Source organism: Ochotona princeps, chromosome 2 (genome assembly GCF_030435755.1).
Source record: "Ochotona princeps isolate mOchPri1 chromosome 2, mOchPri1.hap1, whole genome shotgun sequence".
Taxonomy (NCBI): domain Eukaryota; kingdom Metazoa; phylum Chordata; class Mammalia; order Lagomorpha; family Ochotonidae; genus Ochotona; species Ochotona princeps.
The window spans coordinates 126,703,584-126,724,944 of record NC_080833.1 but is presented as its reverse complement, the minus strand read 5'-3'; the positions used below and the strand labels follow the sequence as shown (position 1 = coordinate 126,724,944).

Genomic DNA, 21,361 nt, shown 5'->3' with positions numbered 1-21,361 from the left:
GGAGACTCAAAGGTCGACTATGTCAACCAATGTACATTGGAAAGGGTTTCTTGGATAGCGAGATTGACAGCATTTCAAAACCAATAAAACCACTTGGGCGGAACCCTCAGAGTATGTGCGGCATTGGAGACACTGAGTTGATATCAGGTGGCCATTACGCATCACCGGGTACTAGATGACTGGGAGGCTGGTTAGGGCTTCTTACCTTATCATCTCCCTTCTCACAGCTAAAGGGAGAAGAAAGAAAATTTGGAAACAATGATCACACCCACTTTTCCTAACCCTGGGTCCTTCCTACCTTGACCAACTATGTAAACATTGTCAAAAAAATAGCTCATTTGATTTTTCTTGTGAAGGTTTTCTTCTGGCCTCTACATGTCTTTATGCTACGACTAGTTTTGATATAATACTTTTATGTTGTATTTAAGATTAATTGTGGAAAAAATTATTTATTTTACTTGCAAGACTTGCAAGTTAGATTTACAAAAAGAGAGAAGGAGGGAGAGAGAAAGAGAGCTTCAATCTGCTGATTTACTCCCCAAAATGTCTCCAATGGCAGGAGCTGAACCAGTCCAAAGCTGGGAGCCAGGAGCTTGTTCTAGGTCTCCCATGTGGAAGCAGGGCCCCAAGCACTGGTGCCATCCTCCACTGCCTTCCCAGACCATTAGCGTGGAGCTGGATTGGAAGTGGAGGCACTAAGACTGGAAGTAGCCTCTGTATTGTATGCTGGCACTGCAGGTAGAAGAGAAATGTACTGTGCCACCATGCCAGCAAGGTGTTTTTTGTTGTTGTTGTTGTTCAAAGACAGAGTCACATAAAAAGCGAGAGTAAAGGAAAAACAGAAGAAAAAGAAAGTTCTTCCATCCAATGGTTCTCTCTCTAAATGGATGCAATGGCAGGTGCTGGACAAGGCTGAATCCAGAAGCCTGAAATCCCATCTGGTTCTCTCATGGAGGTGACAGGATTGCAGGTCCTTAGGGGCATTTGTGCTGCTTTCCCGGGTAAGTTAGCAGGGAACTGCATGTGAAGTGAAGCAGCCAGGACTCAAAGGGGCATTCATCTGGGATGCTGACCTTGTAGGTGGCAGTTCAACCAAATGTACCACATATCTGGACAATGCTTTAAGTTTTCATTTAAAAAAGTCAAGTTAATATCCCTCAGGTTCGTAGCCATGAGGGGAACTGGGAAGCTGGACTAATCTAGCTCACTCTGCTGCCACAAGCTGGTGGCAGGACAAGTCAGGCTGGATTCCAATCTTGGGACTGGGGGCGGTCTGAACCACTCCTCAGGGTGGCAGCTGCAGGGAGGCGTCCCTGGTAGGTGGAATCCGGCTAGGGACTCAAGCCAAAACCAACGCCGCACGGCGGCGACTGAGTCCTTGGTTTAGGGCTTCCAGTACACCAATTGGTGCCAGGCTGTACCTGCTGGCCGCCCAGCGGAAGCTCTGGGGTTTTTATGATTTGTAATAGCTGCTTAGGGACACTCATGAATGTAGCTTTAGTACTGGTGAGACATGAATTCCTGGTGATTCCCAGTGATAGGGACGTGTAACTTTAGCATAAGAGTGGGACTGAGACCTGAAGGTTTGAAGGAGAATACCAATAAGAGGAGCAGCAGCACCAGAGAGCGCATCCTGAGTGGAGTGGGCCAGACTGCAACATTTACCAGCTCAGACAGGGCCAATGGGAGGGCCCGACTGCACAGGGCACTGGCCTAAAGCCCGGTGGCATCTAGGATCAGGGGCAGAAACCTGGGAAGGTTATAGTTCCCACTGGTGAACAGTTGGTCTGGACCTGGGGGGCAGACAGGCTGGGCAAAATTGCACCAACGGCTCATCAATGTATGAAAAGGCGATGGAATGGGTGTACTGGGCAGCACTGAGCAAACCCTAGCCCACAAATAAGATTGGAAACCAGGATGGACCACAGGACAGGCCCAGCTAGGTTTTTGCACCAACTGGTCTGCATGAGCCACGGATGCTGAGCCACAATGTGTAGGACGGAGGTCGCGACAGGGTGACGGGTAGTATCAAGCTGAGTCAGAGCAACCAATGGCATGTGTGTGATCTATGGCTGGGAACAGACCCGATCGGGGGGCTAAAGGGACACCCTAGCTGGGTGGAGGCTCCCACCAAAGGGGCGCATGAGCTGGAATGGGGCTGCGTTCTGGTCAGGATACAGTTGTAGTCTCCCTTGGCACAAGTGTGGACTGGGACAAGATGCACCAGGCCAGGCCAGACTGCAACACCTTCTAGTGTTTTGGAGGATCATGGGTAGATGTGGGCCGGACTAGGCTACGTCTCAACCCCAATTGAGCCATATATGAACTTTATGTGGGTATGGATGCACTGTGGCTGGGCTGAAACATCCAACAGCAAGAGCCAGAATGGGTTGAAGGCCAGTTAGGAGAGGCCACTGTTCCTGCTAGGACAGGAGGTGAACAGAGTAGTGCTGGCTCATGGACCCACTGGTATGCGCAAAATCTGGCACTTGGAGGGGTTTGATGTGGAGCCTGGGCAAGTCCTCTGGCAGGACACAGACCCTGCAGGTAAGCGCAAGAAGCATGGAAGGATACAGCCCAGAAGAGGTCATGGAAAGTGTCCCACTGGCATACATTTGGCATGGGTCAGGGGCAGACCAAGCTGAATCAGTTCATGTCACCCACTGGCAGATCCAAACACCAGAACAGAGTGTGGGTCGAGCTGGGTTTGGTCGCGACAAAACCAGTTCACAATGTGGAATGCCAAGGTGAGGTTGCCTGTACTGGATGTGACTGCAGTACCCAACCAGCACAGGTGAGAGCCAGGAAGGGAGTGGGCAGAACGGGCAGAGGAATAAGGGGTGGTCCCCTTGTTGAGCAGCTACTCCCACTGGAGAGCATGAGCAGGGATGGGGGTAGACCAGACCAGGCATGGCTACTGCACCTGTGCGCCTCATGTGGACCAGATCAGGAAAGAACCAGGCTGGGCCAATTGTTCCTACTGGTGCAATCTACAATTAGAGTGGGTGAGGGTTGTTCGGGCTTGGCCGCAGCATCAGCTGGCAGAAGCTGGCACTGGGGGCTAGTTATGGCAAGTTAAACCTCAGAACCACCTGGAGAGTATATAATCCGGGAGGGGGAGTGACCTGGGAGGAAAACAGTGGGCTCCTCTCTCTTAGGTTACCACACCCCATGGGAGGGCACGAAAACTAGGACAGGGGCTGGGTTGGCTAGACAGCGATGCCCAACAACATCCGTGAAGGCTGGATAGTTGAGCTGGTTAGATGGGACATGATTCTCAAACCCATTGACATGTATGAGAACAGAAGGGGATGTGGGATAGACTAAACACATATATTGGCAAACCAGGGCAGGGGCGGGTCTGGTGGGGTTATTGTGGGTCACTCCAACTGGACTGCAGCCCTCACTGGCTTAAGCGAGGGCCGAGTATGTGCTGGGTAGAACCAGTCTGGACTGCAAATACCCATTTGTTCCAATGCAAGGCAGGGCTGAAAACAGAACCAACCCAGCAACTGCAAACACCAGCTGATCGGGGCGATGGACTGTGCCGGGCCTGGTTCTTGCTGGTACATACAGGAATCTGGTCTGGGAACACCTCGGAGCAAGTCTCTATGGGGATTCCCCCAGTCAAGCTTTCGGACTCAGAACGCTATCAGATGACGGAGGACAGAGCAGGTCGATCAACAACCTCAGCTGTGTGTTGGCAACAAAAGTGCTGGACAAATAGAAACTCTATGATGGACTATGTCAATCAGTGGATTCTGCAACAACCGCATTGTGCTTGGAGTGGTGAGAGCGACAGCAATTCAGATCTGTTGAAATGTCAAAAACACTCTACCAGCTCTACCTTCAGACCAGAGATGGTCTCCCCAAGGAACTGATGAACTTATCTGGACAATAAGATGCTGGACTTTATGCCTGGTAGATGATTCCAATGAAAGAATCTCAGCTGAATTTGGACTATGGTAACGCAATAGGGTGGAGGAGTCCACAATGGGGAGGGGGATGGGGGGTTTGGGGAGGGCTGGGGGCAATCCCACTGCCTATTAAACTGTGTCACACAATGCAATGTAACCAATAAAAAACATATATATTTTTTTAAAAAAGAAAGTTAGATGGTAAGTTTAGTTAACTCTTGTGATTCTTCTACGGTAAAAAAAAAAAAAAGAAAAAGAAACAGTGGAGAAATTAAGTGGAGCCTAGGGACAGGGAATGCATGGCTAGAGATATGTTGCTGTGCAGATAAAACAGTGAGAGCTGGTGCTTTTGTGAATGGCTGGAAGTTGTTTGGATTATGGAGCATTTCTGTGTAGAAAAGGGAGGGGAGACCCGAATGTAGGTATTAACACTGGTGACTAAGGGGATGTGATGGGGAAACTGGCGAAGGCTTTTTGTGTTTGCTTCAGCACTCTCAATGTCCAAGGAAGCCAGATATTGTATCAGAATGAAAATGGGAGATAAAGTTAGTGGCTGAGAACACATACAATGGTATGAATCTTAGTAACCTTGATGCTAAGGAGGTGAATAGACTGTGCTATGAGAATAGATTGTATTCTACTATCAAAAGATAACTAAGCATACATGATAGCAAAAACTTGGTTCTCTGAGATTTTCTGTTTATTATCCTGATAAAAAGCATGTTTCTCTGCTTTAGAGCCATTTATTTTTGAGGCAGTCTATGCAATGTTGACAGAGTAAGTCGATGTTGAAAGAAGTAGAGTATTCCCACATTTGGCACCATCAGAAAAAAAGCATGTAGATGTTCATTATTCTGATTATCTTTGTTACATAAGACATTGAATATTATACATGTGTTGCCTTAGCATTCCTGTGGTAGCAGTAATCCAAATAATTTTGTGAATGAATAAACAGACAATGATTATTATTGACTGAGATTGAGCATCTTGCTTGAACTTTCAAAAAATATAATTCATCACTGTCATGGAAATTCCTTTAAAATTTACCAAAATGGGTTATACAAAGATTACCATAGATTATGACCAGGAATTTAAGTAGAGTAAGTAAAATGTGGCAAGATCACTGTATTTTTGTCAACTAGTTTGTTTGGTGCACACATACATACATTGAGAAAGAGAGAGAGAGAGAGAACAGTCCCACCAGTTGGTTCACTCATGAAAAGCCTGCAACAACTGAAACTATGCCGAGTCAAAAAAAAAGCCAGGAGCTGGAACTCGATCAGTATCTCCTGTGTGGGTATCAGAAACTCAATTATTTGGGCCCCACCACTGCCTTTTTAAAGTCTGCATAAATGGGAAGCTGATTTCAGTGCTTGCAACTGTTTATTGAATCCAGGCTGTTCATAAGGAATCGCAGGATGCAGGCATCTTAAATACTAGGCTAAATGCTCATGCTGTCTTTTTTGTCCAACACATAGGTGGCATCCAGGAGAGTAAATCTGCATATTGTCTTCTGGGGTTCCTCTATTTAAGAATTCTATTTGTTCCTTCTCAGTTTTTTTTTTTTTTTTTTTTTTTTTTCAAAATAAGCCTGGTATTAGGGAAAGGGGAATTCTTCTCTTTGGGTCTTAGGCAAATGATCATTGTAACTGCATTTCGCCGTGGGTCTAAAACTTCTATCCAAGAAAGTAACAGAGATCAGAACACTCTCACAGCATTTAGAGAGTGCTCCCTATGTTTTAAGCTGTGGCCTGTGTACACATGTGAAGAGCACTCCTCTGTCACCCCCTCCCAAGAAGGACACTAAGTGAACAATTCTGGCTATTGTTTTGTGCAACGAAAGATAAACAGGTCCGAGAAATTACATGGAGATAGCAAGAGTAGTATCTTGACCTGGCTTAACATGCAAAGAGGAGAAAATTTTAGGAGGATTTTTTCATTATTTCTCTTTAATAATGCAGTTTTCATCTCATAGCTTTGCAAAGAATCAAACTCAAGTCTTCCAGACAAAGTGAGGTTTCGTAATACTGAGAACAACCACATATTTGTCAACACATAATACTGTTGAAGCAGTTAAGCTTACAAGGAGTCAGTAGTTTGAAAACATCAGTAAGCACTTGGTTTACAGTGACATTGTCAACATGACTGAATCTTGCATGGCCCTCTGTAAGTAAAGTGAATGACTCAGGAGCACTGACTTTCCAAGGTCTACTTTCTACCTTTCTTCCATGTTATGTGTTCTATCTCTGTGGGCTGATGCGTTTAGTCCCTTGCCAGATGCTTTGATTTCTCAGTGTTGGCAGCTGGCATTTGGTAGAGAAGGTTGAAACCCTGCCTTCTTGAAGCACTTGCTCTGGAATATGTTATTTATTTTTGGTTGATGTGTGACATTTTCCAGCTTTACTTTTTATTTGAGATTCTATCCAAATGTCCCCATTGAATGAAAGATCACTATACAAAATTGATTTCTAAGTCTATTGCTATTTATTGCTCAGAATGTAATTTAACGCTCAGAATGTGGAGTGAAAGGTAGCTGAAGACAATAAAATGATTGCTTCTGAAACTTGCCAAATCCTTGTTCCTGGACACCTTAGATCTTCTTTTGTACAGGTTAGTTCAGTAGGAAAATGATTTCATGGAATATCCGAAATATCTAGCATATGTCTTCAGTGTTCAGCAAGAAATGAATTTGAGTAACTCAGAAAATTTATCTACAGAATCCTGATAATCTTTTGTGATAAGTTGAAGGCCAAAATACTATACAAGTTAATACAAGTTAATACAAGTTACCGGGTCTGTCTAGGTAAAGCTGCTACCTGAGATGTTGGATTCCCATACAGGTGCTGGTTTGTGTCCAATTCCTGTCCAGGTTCTTGTTAATGGCCTGGGAAAGCAGTGGGAGATAACCCAATAGTTTGAGTCCTTGCCACCTATGTAGCATGCTTAGAAGAAACTCATGGATCAGGTTTTCAACCTGACCCAGCCCTGGCTGTTGCGGCCACCAGAGAAGTGAATTAGTGAACGGAAGCTCACTCTCTCTGTCATTCTCTGTGTGTGTTTCCCTCCTTTGTAACTATGACTTTCAAATAAATAACCTTTGAAAAATAAAATAAAAGGTTGCTATTAATAAGTTAGTCCTGTTCCAGGAAAGTATTTTATGACCTTAACAATCATTTAATACTTATGTTTGGTGAGATTTCTCAGCATTATAATAACATTTTGTTAAATCCAAGCTTTCTTGAATGCGATTTCCCCATAATTTAAAGTTTGGCAAGTATTATGTTTCTTTCTATTATGTTGTGTATTAAAGGATGGAGAACTTTATTAATAATATAACAGATTTGATATTATTTATTATCAAAATGCAATTTTTCCTTATATGGCAGAATAACAAAGTTAGTGAAGGAAAACATGGTTATCAGAAATGATTGCTTTTTAGATGAGCTTACTACAAAATAGGGTTAAGATGTTGACAGCGGTGAAAAGAAACTCAGTGGTGGAGTGGTCATTGAGAAGTTTGAGTGCAATACCCTCAGGATTGTGGTGACTTCGTGTTTGACTACCAGACGCTACAAACCAGAGGCTGGCAGACACAGAGAAGTAGAAAATGGAGAGCCACCACTCCACTTTTGGGGAGAATACTGTCTGACACAGAGGATGTAAAAATGTCCAACTTCCAGAAAAAAATGAATCAGCAAGTGTTAAGCACTTATACAAAAGGATTCAATGAAGATGCCAAATCCCAAGTGAAGCAGAATGCATACCAGAAAAATGAAACAAACAATGTTAAATCCAATAGATATGTAAGGTTTTAGCAACCAGTTACGGTTTATGAAATGGAAATTCAGAATTGCACAATCACTTAGAACGTGTTACTAAAAACGTCACAACATATTTTAAAAAGAATTAACTCAAACTATTAGACAAGCGAGAGTTAAAACGTCTAGGGAAGCAACCATGCAGTTAGATTAGTGTATATTTCACTCATGAAATTTCATTAGGACCTGATAAAATTTTAGTAATTCTGTGCTGTGATAATGAGACATGAAATAATAGAGCTTGAAAGGAGAGAATTTAATTCTACCAAGAAATTACTGGAGCAAAAACATGGTTAATTTTATGTTACAACTATGCAGAAAACCTGAAGAAAGAATGTTGAGATTGTTACTTGCCTGTCAGGTACAATGAATTGATGGAGTGGACAATGCTGTTTAAAAATGGAATCAGCTGCATCCATAACATTTGATTCAAGAACATTTTAAGAAAATAAGAAAATCCCACCACATTCAAATTTATGAGTAATTGCTCCAGGTGTTGCTTCTGAGATTATTCCTTTTCTTCTCTGGTTCTTCCTGGTCACATATGAAAATTATCATTCTGAAATTTGAAAGAAACTTATGCTATTATTGCTGCTTATTCAGATAATTACTGAGGTTTCTAGAATTAATGTTGATGGGATTATTGTGGGGTGATTGTCTAGAATAATAAAGTCCCCAAACAATGTGGTTTACACAAGATAGATGCTTATTTCTCCCTTAAAAACAGTACAGGATTGGTACAGTGGCCTCTTGGACAATCTAGGACTTGGTTTGCTCTCAAGCTAAGATTTGGCATGCTAGTTATATACATCCACTTTCAAAGTCATCTCCCTTGCTGCAGGCCACTGGCACAGGAAAAGGAATTGAATAAAAATACAGTTCTTCTAGAAGATAATTCCCATTTATTTACTTTCTAATTTGAGATAAAGATAGAGCTACTGCTAAAACTAAATAGTGAGATAGGTATAGAGAGCATGCTTCTGTCTCGTGGTTCGCTTCCGAAAGGCTTGCAGGAGATTGTACAATATGGGGATGACATCTGGGAGGAAGCAAATGACTTGATCCTGCCTCCCACCATACCCCAGAGCCTGCATTTGCAGGAAATTTGAGTCAGGAGCTTGAGATGGTTAGTGAACTCTGGCATTCTAAAATGGGATGATGTGGTTGCCTTAACTTCCATGGTAATTGGTAGGCTAAATGCCTACCCTTCCATACAGAAATACTGCTCACATTTGATCAATTTATCCTTCATCATGTAGCCATGGGAGGCTGAGAAATACAGAACTTAATGCCAGGCAGCAAATAGAATTTCCTACAACTTGGCTGTTCACCAAGACAGTGATGGACATCAGAAGGGCGTCAATTGCTTTTGTCCTAATTAGGAAGGCCATTGGCATAAGTATGTTTCTAAAATAAAATGTACATAGTAATATACAGCATATGATACATGCAATGACATGAAAGGAACACACTGGAATAATTGTTACTGAAATTATGGTATGCATTCTTAGAGTATTTGTTATATATTTGTGTATTTCTGCCTCTATATATCTACTTATATAAACCTTTTAAAGATGTATTTATTTTTACTTGAAAGACATTTTATGGAGAGAGAATGAGAAGTAGGGAGAGAATATCTTCGATCTGTTGTTTCACTCACCATATTGCCACAATGCCCAGAGCTGAGCTGATCTAAAGCTGGGACTCGAGAGGCTCCTCTGGGTCTCCCATGTGGGTGCAAGCTCTCCAGGTCTTGCGCCACCCTCTGCTACTTTCGCAGGCCATGCAAAGAAAACTAGATAGGAAGTGGAGTAACAGGGACACAAACTGGGGTACCCAGGAATTGTACTGTTCTTCAAATGGGGTTAGACATGGCACATAGTATCTGACTGCTATACCACAATCTCCTTTCAATTGTATATGATGTGAAATGATGAACCTTGCATTTCTGTATATATTTTGGCCCAATGGATTAATCCATTGTTATACATTTTTAAATAAAATTGCTTGATCAAAGATACTATGCTTTGAAAGTTTTAACATTATATCTATATCTAAAATTCTGCAATTGATAGGGTTTAGTAAAGTCAAATCTGCATCTAAAACTTTTAGGAAACACCTCATGAAACCAAGGGAGTCCATGTAGGCCATATTCTGAAGCCATCTTAGAATATTAGCTGTTTATAATTTTTTCTTAAAATATCACAGACACCAGAATAAAAAACTGACACGCATCTGACACTGATGGCATCATTTCCTTTCATAGAATGTGTTTGAACTGTGAATAATATCTTCAAATTTCCTTTTGGTGTTAGCATTGAACAGGTCTTTGTCTCCCCTTACACATACAAGTAAATTCTGAATCTCTGTCTATAGTTGGAACAGGCATGGAGCAGATTGATTTGGAAGGAGATTGACTATATTTGCTTCTCGTTGGTTCCATTGACCCCAGAGGTAAGAATCACACACCAGGAATACAATAGAGGCCATATGAATTAAGTGTTTAACTGCTTAGAGGATGAAAGATCCATTTTTAGGGTAGCTATTATTTTCCAAAATATTGACTTCTTATTTGAAAAGCAAAGTTAGAAAGCTAGGGGGAGAGTCATATAGAAAAGTCTTTCAACCACTGGTTCATTCCCCAAATGGCTGCAATGGCTGGAGTTGGGCCAAGCTAGATCTCAGAGCTGGGAGCTTCTACTAGGAGATACATGTGAAAGCAGGGGGCTCAAGCACTAGGGTCATTTTCTATTCCCTTCTTAGGTGCATTAGCAGGGAGCTGGGTAGGAAGTGGAGGAGCCAGGACTTGAGCTGGCATCCACTTGAGATGCTGGCACTACAGGCAGTGGCTTAACCCCTTATGCCACAGAGCTGGCCCAGAGAGATTATTTTTAGTAAATGAACACCATCTTTCTGTTTTAAAGTTCAGGTCTGTTGAGTAGGAAATGGCAAAGATTAATACACTTTATTTACCACCAGATCAGACTTCGTCTTAAGATGCTTTAAAGCAAGACCAAAGGTAAGACAGCTGAATATTTCAAAATAGGTTACTTTGTAATGGTTTTGGGATATCTTATTCATCTTCTTTTTTTTTTTTTTTTTTTTTGCAGTGTAAAATGAATGGTCTATATTAGTTTATTTAAGTTATCTACAATTTCTGAAACTTTTTTCAATAAACAAAGCCAATAGGTTTTCATTTACAAAATAATAATTAGATACATGATAGATACAAACACAGTTTAAAAACAGACTCATTTCCTGACCTAGCCAATTTATCTAGTAAGGGATCTTATTGTAAGGAGTCATGTTGTTTCTGGGAGATGGGTTAAATGATGAGTAAATGGGCGGCCATGAACACATCCTTTAATTTCACTGATGCTTCATTTTGTAGATAATATCTTGGATGTCCTCTTTCGGTAAGTACATGGGTAACTGTCTGGATAGGCGCACTGCTTCTCCCTCTAAATAACTTATTACTTTGCGAGGTCTACATTTACATATTTCCTTTGCATTTTTGTATAATATGACATTAAGAATTTCTTTCAAATCCATTACTCCATAGAAAGGGAGACAATTAGCCATTCCTTCTATTTCCGCTGGGGAGCTTCCGCTGGGGATGGAAGAAGTCCAAACACTACCGTGCAGAAACCAACGTCATCGGAAAGACAACCAGAAGCCCTGAGCGGTTCACAGAAACAGAAGAACAATGAACGTCCTTCGGGACCAGGGAGGAGAGCTTTCTCTGGTCCAAGCCTGGCTCCACCTCTGGACCCCCACCCTCCCTCGCAATGACCATCAGGATCGCTCCGAAAACCCCTCATAGCAAACAAATAATCATACAAACTAAAAAAACCTAAAATAAATAGACAAACAACAAAAAGTAGAGCCTGGAATCTGATAGGAAAGAGCTGGCATGGATTTCCAAGTGGTTTTTAGCAATGGAATCTCCTGGTATCAGCTTTATATCAGTTATATCAGTTATATCTCTGGTCATCTGCTGTCATTTTACATAAAACCTCTAAATAATGAGATCCATTAAAAAGACTCTCTGTTAAAATAATAGGCTTTTCCAGTGGCTCTGCAGGAAGTTTATGATTCTCAAGAAGTCTTTCAAACAGCAGGGCTTCCTCTACTCTATATGGATTCAGTAACATCACCTCTGTTTTAGATGTCATTAGCCAGGCATCAGGAAAGTTGAGATTGTGGAGCAAGCAAAGTTCATCTTTGTCTTCAAAGTCCAATTTATTTTGTTTCTCAAAATTTATTTTTAAGTTTTTCATAGAGAAAGGGATAGGTACTGTTTTAATACTCTCACTCCTTTTTTTTTCAACCTGATGCTGAAAGAGTTCATCAAGTTTTGGTTGATTAGATAATGATGCTTTCAACTTGTGCTTCTGTGCCAAATGCCATGCACTGGTAGGTTTCATTTTTTTTCTGCCATATTTTAATGGTATTTGTGATTCCTGTTCAAGGGCTCTTTTCATTTGATTATTGTATCGTTCCAAGTCTTTTGTGGCTTTATCTTCATATTTCAGTCTTTCCTCTTCACTCAATGTCTTCCACAGTTCTTCAATATGCACCGTTTCCTCCTCCAAACTTGTGTTAGGATTTTCTGCAAGAAACTGGGCACGGTGATCCTGAACAAAGAGGGCACTTGCTGACAGGGGTTTCTTGATTGCCCGATTACTGATTAGATCATAAGCTGTGAGCTGTCCAGATTTGCTACCTATGACATTTGATTTTTTGTTATCAGGACCTTCACCGAGTTGTTTTTGCTCAGGGCTTGGATTATTCTTTTCACTTCCTTTACATGATGAACTTTCTTGAGGCACTAAAATTTTCACAGGTTCGATATTCTCTCCCCTACAATCTTTAAATGCATTTCCCTTGCTCCATTCATCTGCACAAATTTCCAAAGACTTTTCAAGAACTGCTTCTTCCTCATGTCTTCCACTTTGATTTGTAGGGATTTTACTGCCATTGTCTGGTTTTGGATGCTTTATGAAACCCACAAAACAAGTTTCACTGTATTCACTTTGGGCATTTTCCCGTGATGAATTATTCACTGGAATTTCCTGAGACGCATTTCTAGTGTTCTTATCAATGCTAGCAATTTCTCTAGTCAAATGACTATCACAATGGTCACCCACACTTGTCTGCTGATTTACACCATGGTTAGTGTCTTCACCAGATTCATCATTAGGCACATCAGTCTGGAAAGGGACAGTTGCAGTATCAACATTTGGACGATTATTTCCAGATGATTCTATCTTATTAAAAAGCACATCTGTTTCTACTGTTTTACTAACAATGATGTCAGCTAAGGAAACATCTGTTTTATTACTTTCACAAACATTTGTAATAGGTAGTGGTCCATAACAAGTCGTCATCAGATTTTCAAGAGCAATTAAAACAGATTCCTTATTCTGTAACAATACTTCACTTTTTTTTTTTTTTTTTTTTTTTACATAAGTAAAAATTTTATTTCACTTTATGATAATGATTATATTGTTTATAAATTTTCACCAGGAAATCTGTAACATACCTGACTCAATAATGAATAAATGACATTTTGGAGCCACATACAGAATCTATTTTCTTTGTTACATCTATTGATATTAAATTTTAAAGCAGCATAATTCTGAATATTTGGTTTGAAATAATCCTTGATTTTTTTTTTTTTTTAATTTTATTTTAAATTCATTAATTGCATTGTATTATGTGACACAGTTTCATAGGTACTGGAATTCTCCCCACCCCTCCCCAAACCCTCCCACCATGGTGGATTCCTCCACCTTGTTGCATAACCACAGTTCAAGTTCAGTTGAGATTCCCCCATTGCAAGCATATACCAAACATAGAGTCCAGCGTCTTATTGTCCAGATAAGTTCAACGGCTTCTTAGGTATACACTCTCTGGTCTGAAGACAGAGCCAGCAGACTATCATCCCGATCAATTAAAAGCTCCAACATACCATCAGCAAAAATTTACATCACCATGGAATTAATTGACATAGTAACGAGTAACCAATATGGTAAAAGTAAATGCGATTTCTTAAATTCACATCCACTTCAGCAGTAGGAACATCAATTTTCAGAAAGAAAATGGGATACAAACGAGTACATTCCTTTAGACACTTCAGATTGTAATAATGTCGGATTAACTTTAATATGTCTTTTTGATGTATTGGTCGATTGTTTATAAAGATGAAGCTCCTCTCTGGAGTTGAAAGACTTGTCAAAGAGTGGTCTGAGTCATGCTTTGGAAGAAATCAACTTAGATAAACCTGATTCTCCTGGGAGCAGTACTGGAAGCCTTCCATGTGGCCCATGACCGCAGTCCCCAGAACCGATAGGAGAGCCATCCTGTGGTCAGATACTCGTGTTTTCTGCCAAACGACTGCCTTGTTATGCACAAAAACAATCCTTAAGTCAGGCTTAAGGAGACCATAGCTTATGAGGAGATCTTGGATCTTTTTAATTTCATCTTTACATTTTTTGGCAGTTGAGTAAAATTGCTTTCTTACAGGCAGATTCTTAAATAATCTTAAAGCAGTTACAGTTGTACCTTGACCAAGATGTGAAGGTTTTTGAGAAATTATGTGGCCACTGCTATCTAAAACATACTGAGTGCTAAAATTATCAGCAACTGTCCTTGTTGTAATTGAAACCTCTGCAATACAACAAATTGACCCCAGGGCTTCTCCACGAAAACCATAAGTTGTCAAATGTTCAAGGTCTTCATGACTATTTATTTTTGAGGTGTAGTACTTCACAGCCATCACAGGGGCATCAACAGCCTTGACACCTTCACCATTGTCTCGGACCTCAATTTTATCAAATCCATAGTTCTCCAGTTTAACATCAATGCTTGTTGCACCCGCATCCAGTGAGTTTTCAATGAGCTCTTTTACAACACTGACCACCGAAGTGATTATCTGAGAGCTGGAAAGGAGTTGAACTGTGGCAGCAGGCAACTGTTTCCTTCTAGTTTTTAGCAGAGTAGCCGTGACATCCCGGGACGCCTGAGGAAGTCAGGATCATCAGCCTTCCATGTCTGTCAAGAGGAAATGGAACACTCCTGCAAGGTCCTGAAGCTCAGGAACTGCCTGCTGAGGACAGCAAGTGGACCTGGTACACAGGCCTGCGCTTCGCGGGATGCAGCCCCTCGCTCCGTCCGCGCCTGCGCACCAGGCGCCCTCATCTTAATTGACAATTTGGAGAAAAGTAATCATCCAGGGACCTTCAGAGTAGCTTAATCATTCATAGAAGGACTGAAGCCCTTTTCTGGAAGGTCTTCCTAGGAAGAGAATGATGAACATTTGTGTTTGATTAGTAAGGGTTTGAAAGACTTTTTGGAAGATGTGGGTGTTAGCACAGACCAAGGAAGAAAAGAACCCACTCAATAGAAATCTTTAAACTGTGCTTAGTATTTGCTTTATTTTATTTCCTCCCTAATGATCAATTTAGCAAATCTCATTCTTTAAGAAGTTAAACACATTTCTGTGACTTGGGGTATAGAAACTTGACTCAAAGAATCATCTCTTGACTTTTTCAAGCTTTAGAAGAATTAATTGATGGCAAAACTTTGCTTTTAAAGGTACAATATACCCTCTCTTTTCTATTGAGATAGAACAAGTTCAATCTAACAAATGTTTATTCTAGATCAAATCCTTCGTATATATCACTTCACATTTTAAAAAGAAACTTGCAAAAAAAAATGAGAATCAGCTATTTACATAAAAGGATATAATGGAGAAATTCAGCTCCAGAAATTCAGAAAAAGTAGAAAGAAATTTGGTAATGATCCACCACAGAGACACTGAGTGTGTTAAGAAAGACTATGTAAAGAAAAATGAATTAGGAAAACTTACATTAGGAACGATCAGGAAAAACTTACTGTGTCTTTAGTTGAGCCAAGGACAACATTTGAGTTTCTTTTTCTCCACTTTCTCTTGACTACGTTTTCAACATGAATGTGTTGCAGAAATCACATCTTCAGCTCCTCACCTTGTGCGGTGTGAATGAAGCTGCTGGAGTGAACTGCTCATATTTCCTACACCAAACTACAAATCATTTCACTGACCCTCACTCCAACTAAACCATGCTAAGGGCAGGGCGCACCTGCAGCAGGGCCAATGGCTGTGAGGACGATACTCAGCAGAACTGACGGCAAGCAAAAGAGAACTGCCCATCAATAAGAGGATGGTCTGGTTAGTGCTTGGGTTCAGAAAAGAGACACTTTACAATTCATACCAGACAACTGTTGGTATTGCAAAGGGCAGAATCATTTATCCCAATTAACCAAGGTCTTGCTTGTTAACCTCTTTTTCCATCTTCTGTGCTCTAGGTGTGGGGACAGAGCTCCTATGGCAAATGCACACTTTGATTTTCGCAGTGGGCTCTTGCTAGCAGCATGCCTTATTTTTAGGTTACAGTCTATAAAATTTACTTTGTGCTGATAAGTTTGGAGCAATGCTTCTGTGTAGTTGGACTCTGAATAATAATGAAATATTCCTTCATAAATTGAAAGTGAATCATGCCAACAAACACCTTCAGTAAAAATGCCAAAAACGGCGCTTCTCACATTGGGACAGCTAGAGTTTCCATGGATGACTCATCCACTTCCAGGAAATCAATACTCTATCATCTATTTGAAGTTGGAAAGGGTCAGCAGAGAGGTCTAGATGTGCAAAGGCGTGGAGTTTTAATTAATGTTTTCTCCATTATTGTCCTATAAATTATTTTATCAGGTGACAATGGCTTCTCTAAGAAACTGCTTCAGCTTTTTATGTTCAGCTTTCAAAGAAAAATGATGTAACAGTTCTTATGCATTGTTTCAACTCTGACCTTGAGGAAGCTATTTTAAATTTGACAAGACTCATGCGATTAGTCCTTGAAGAATCCATCCATTTATCTATTTTCTACTATTCAAGGATTTTCATTACTTCTACTTGATGCAGGCTGCTAATTAAACCTGTCTTTAAAGGATCAAGGGAGATGAATGGTTTAAATTTAAGTTAAAATAAGGAGATGTTTTTCTCTGAGAAAAAATTCTGCTTTATTACTTGATAGCCTCATTACTAGTGAAACCCGATTGTTGACGTAAGTCATGGTGATTTTATTTACTAAATGATATTTTACTAACAAAAGCAACAATAATAAGAAAAAGAAATAATTGCCAAACACGCGGGAGCCAATGACGGCGGGGGGGACACGCAGCGCGACGACCTGGTCGCCTGGCGCGGCCTTTGAAGAGAAACTGTCGCTGAAGGAGTCAAGATGGGGCCGGGGCGCGGCGCCGCCTCGGCTGCGGCAGTTTTGAATGTTGAACCATTTTAGATTTACAGATCCAGGATTCTCAACCAGTACTGACTTTGCATCTCCTCACAAATGCCTTGCCCAGAAACCCTCAACTGGCCTATATTTTCTTTAGCCCTAAAGCAAACCATATCAGGGCTTGTGGATAAGACTCCTTATCCCCTGTCAGAAAAAATAAACAAACGAATAAACAAGAGCAAGCCTGACTGACCAGTTCAGGTGGACTAGTAACAATGTTTTCATGCAAAGTACTTCATGTTGTACCTGAGAATGGGAGCCCCGAGCAAGGACTCTCAGGTTAGGTACACATGTTTCCGAATCCTGGCCTTGCCACGTATTAGCTGGGTAACTTCAGGCATGTGCTTTGCCATCTCAGAATTTCCAACTTCAAGGATTGTTGTATGGATTAAAAAGTAGCAAGTGTAAGGACCAGAGTTTTGGCACAGCAGGCAAAGCCACCATCTGCAACACCAGTATCCTGTATGGATGCCAGTTCGTGTCCTGGCTGGCTCTACTTAAGTTCCAGCTCTCTGCTAATGGCCTAGGAAAAACAGCAGAAAATGACCCAAGTGTCTGGGCCCTGCCATCCACATGGGAGACCCACAGTGAAGCTCCTGGCTCCTGGCATAGGCCTGGGCAGTGCTTGCTATGGCAGCCATTGGGGTAGTGAAGCAGCTGGTGGAGGGTGTCTCTGTATTTCACCTTCTAACACTTTCAAAATAAATAAATCTTCAAAAAAAAAGTAAAGGTAATGATTTTCATATAGGGCCTGGCATATGAATGATAATGCTGATGTTGTTATTAGGCTGATGGCTAAGTGTATGACTGAAGCCTAGAATGTCTGCACAAAGTTGGACTCACTACAGAAATGTGTTGTCTTTGATCATATAAATGAGCTGGTTAAAAGCTCAGACAAAATTTCTCCTGTCTGTTTGCTCCACCTGTTTTCCAGAAGAGCGACAGAGTACCTAGTAGCCAAGGGAAAACTGAAGCCGGAGAACACCAAGCCTTACCTAAAAGCCAAGAATAATATCCCAAATCCACCAGCTTCCAAATCAGCTATTAGACCCGGAAAGAATATTACCAGCCATGTTGCCTTGCCTGTGAAAACTTCAAGGCCCATCAGCGTTAAAGTACAGCCCAGACCAGACAGTATCACAAGGTCTCAGAAGCCAAAGTTGGAGGCACCCAAACAACCGGGCAAAAGACCAATATCAGGATGTGTTTCTTCTAACCCAACCTGTAAGCCTTCCAGCAAGAATCAGCAGCAACATGTTGCTAGACCATTTACTACAGGAGAACTATCTAGAAAACTGGAAGGATCCCTTAGTATACAGCAATGAGAAACTAAAGAGCAGCCAGTTACAGGTCAAGGGCATGCTAAATGTACAGACTCTACAGACAACACCCATGTTGAGAAGGAATCTTCAGATAACTTTCTGAAGGAGGGGAACAAAGAGAACTTACCACAAACTTTACGAGAATCTCAGAGAAAACCAGCTCCTGAGTTATGTATTGTAAGTAAGGCAAAAACTGGCTTGTATAATCAACCCAAGAGCAATTGCGCTCCTAGAAAGGCCTTGGGCTCCAGTTCAGTGACTCGCACTGTTCTGAAAGACAGAGCTAACAAACTGATTGGAGGGACACAAACCAAGACTGTTCCAGTGAAGTCACAACAGCTCCCCAGGGGAGATCTTGTAAGGCCGGGAGGAAAACCCCCAAGGACAGTTCCCTCTCACTCTGTAGCAATCCAAGCATCCAGGAAGCCAGAGGTCAAGGATACCAAGGTTGACAGGAGTAACCCTGAAAGACCAACTGAAGCTAAGTTACAGTCATGTCGTGTTACTGAACAGAAGGCAAAACCTATGAAACCCAGAACATACCCCAGTTTGGTTCAGGGAGGACTTAACAACAGACATCCAAACATCAAACAAGATCAGAAGTCCACACAACCTGGTATTAGACCCCAGATATCATGTATACTGCCAAAAAAACAAAACAAAACAAAAAAAAAACCGTCAACCAGAAGCCTGGTCTGACCATTCGCAGCTTAAGTTCGGTTGTTCCAAGCACCCCAGGCTTGAGAGCAAATAGAGCCAACAGCAACAGCGTTCAACAGAAAGCACAGACTTTGGACTCCAAGTTGAAAAGGACTCTTCCCCTCAACCCTTTCCTGAGCAAGACTGCTCCCAAACCTTCCACCGCAATCACAACCACAAATAAGAACAGAGGTGGAACTGGGGCCCAGACCAACCCCAATATTAAAACAAAGACAACAGCAGAAGATCGAAGAAAACAACTGGAAGAATGGCAGAAATCCAAGGGAAAGGTCTATAAGCAACCTCCTATGGAAATCAAAACAAAAGAAAAGTAATAGAGGAAATGAACATTTCTTTCTGGAAGAGCATTGAAAAAGAAGAGGAAGAAAAGAAAGCTAAACTGGAGCTGTCTAGTAAGATTAACAAAACTTTGACGGAATGCCTGCAGCTCACTGAAGAGGGTATGATTTCTGATGAAACACTCGCCATCATGTCTAGCATTCCCGAGGCTGAAAAATTTGCTAAATTCTGGATCTGCAAAGCTAAGCTGTTGGCAAGTAAAGGTCCTTTTGATGTGACTGGGTTATACGAAGAGGCCATTAAAAGTGGGGCAACACCTATACAAGACCTGCGAAAAGTCGTTCTTAATATTTTGCAAGACTCAAAAAGAACTACGGAAGGAGTGACCTCTGACCCTTCAGGCACTGAAAGTGACACAGCGTCAGTAGAAGTGCTGGCCAACATCGTAGAATCAGGACAGTCTTGTCTTCCTCCCAAAGAGAGAGAGCAGCTTGCAGCAACACCCCAGGTCTCCATGGCCGAACAAGATAGTCATCCTGGGATCAAGTTACAGGTTGCCCCAATTGCCAGAATAAGTGGAATGGCGGAAGTGCAAGATATGAAGCTCATCACCCCCGTGCGACGCTCAGCCAGGATCGAGTGAGCAGTGTCCCGCTACCCGGAGATGCTGCAAGACCACGACTTGGTGGTGGCGTCTCTCGACGAGCTCTTGGAAGTGGAAGAAACCGAGTACTTTATATTCCGTAAAAATGAGGCCTTGCCTGTAACATTAGGGTTTCCAGTTCTTGAATCATAATTCCTGTGTGAGACAAGAAAAAGTCCTCATCCAGGTGCTCCTGGAAAAGCATGTGTCCCGGAGAGGCACGGTGAATGCAGCGACAGACCTTGGGGACGTTGGAAGTCATTCACTGGGCTGCTTCGTAAATCGTATTTCCCTACAGGGATGCTTGGGTTTGTGAGTGTAAGACTAGTTTGCCACAGATTTACTACAGACAAATTCAAACTATTGCCCCACAAATGTAGTTAAAAAATATGCTCATTCCTGAGCCACTTTAATCGCCAGCTAGTTGACATTTCTTGGCAGAAGGCTGGTGCCACAGCACAGTGCACCGTCTGAGCATCCACCTTCCCGGGGGAAGGTCCTTAACGCTTGGGAGTGCTGAGCGCTGGAAGTAGCCTGCAGGTGCATGAGCGAGGTGGCAGCCTGGCAGGGCTTCGCTGTGCAGATGCGGATGCTCCTGCACACACAGGACAATCGCAGGGATCCTGGCTCCCATCACAGTGTCCCGTGGACGAAGGCCAGTCCCTGTCCCTCTCTTCCATGACTCAAATCTGGCACAGTCCTAAGTTGGGGTGGTCTCCCTCGTTTTATATCCAATCTGATTCTGCACGCATTCTTCAGGTCAAAACAGAAAGCAGGAGAGAGCGGTGTGGAAGGAACTCTGCTTCACCTCCATGCTTTGCCATGGGACAGCGGCCCTGAGGGCAGTGCGAGCCTCCAGAGACTACCGGAAGGCACTCTCTCTTCTTAGCAAACGCCCTGGGAAAGGTCCAACCCGAGTCATTATGTAAATAGAAAAACATCAGCACCACATTTAAAATTTTAGCCTTCTTAATATTTAAGTATTGTCTAAAAATAGCCATTAAATTTATGTTTTGTTCCAAAAAAAAAAAGAAAAAGAAATAATTGCCATATATAACTTGAAAGAACACAGGCATGATTAAACTTGTCCAACAGGAACTCATATCATCAATGATAGAGAATCATCATTTAGGCTTGGTAAGAAAAGTTGGACCATATGTTTCTCTATTTCTTTTTAGCAACTTGATTTTTAGTGTAAGAGAAGGATTTTGTTATTCAAATAATTGTGTGATCACATAGCATTTGGCATTTTATGTTTTCTTAAAACAATCTTCTCAAATAAAATGAAAGTCAGAATACAGAACTTAGGTTACATGGTTGACGA

At 41.7% G+C, this 21,361-nt stretch overlaps 2 protein-coding genes across 2 annotated transcripts; one reads left to right on the top strand and one right to left on the bottom strand.

The window, feature by feature from the left end:
* Positions 1-11,037: 11,037 nt before the first annotated feature.
* LOC131478230 (PMS1 protein homolog 1-like) lies at positions 11,038-16,848 on the bottom strand. Its single transcript, XM_058656537.1, is given in 6 exon segments — positions 11,038-11,107; positions 11,109-11,330; positions 11,659-11,715; positions 11,717-13,192; positions 13,792-14,759; positions 16,819-16,848. Coding segments are annotated over 6 exon segments (2,823 nt in total).
* An 85-nt stretch (positions 16,849-16,933) lies between these two features.
* LOC131478229 (cytoskeleton-associated protein 2-like) lies at positions 16,934-21,061 on the top strand. Its single transcript, XM_058656529.1, is given in 4 exon segments — positions 16,934-17,052; positions 18,008-19,055; positions 19,058-19,412; positions 19,415-21,061. Coding segments are annotated over 4 exon segments (2,298 nt in total). The 3' UTR covers positions 20,191-21,061.
* Positions 21,062-21,361: the final 300 nt, after the last annotated feature.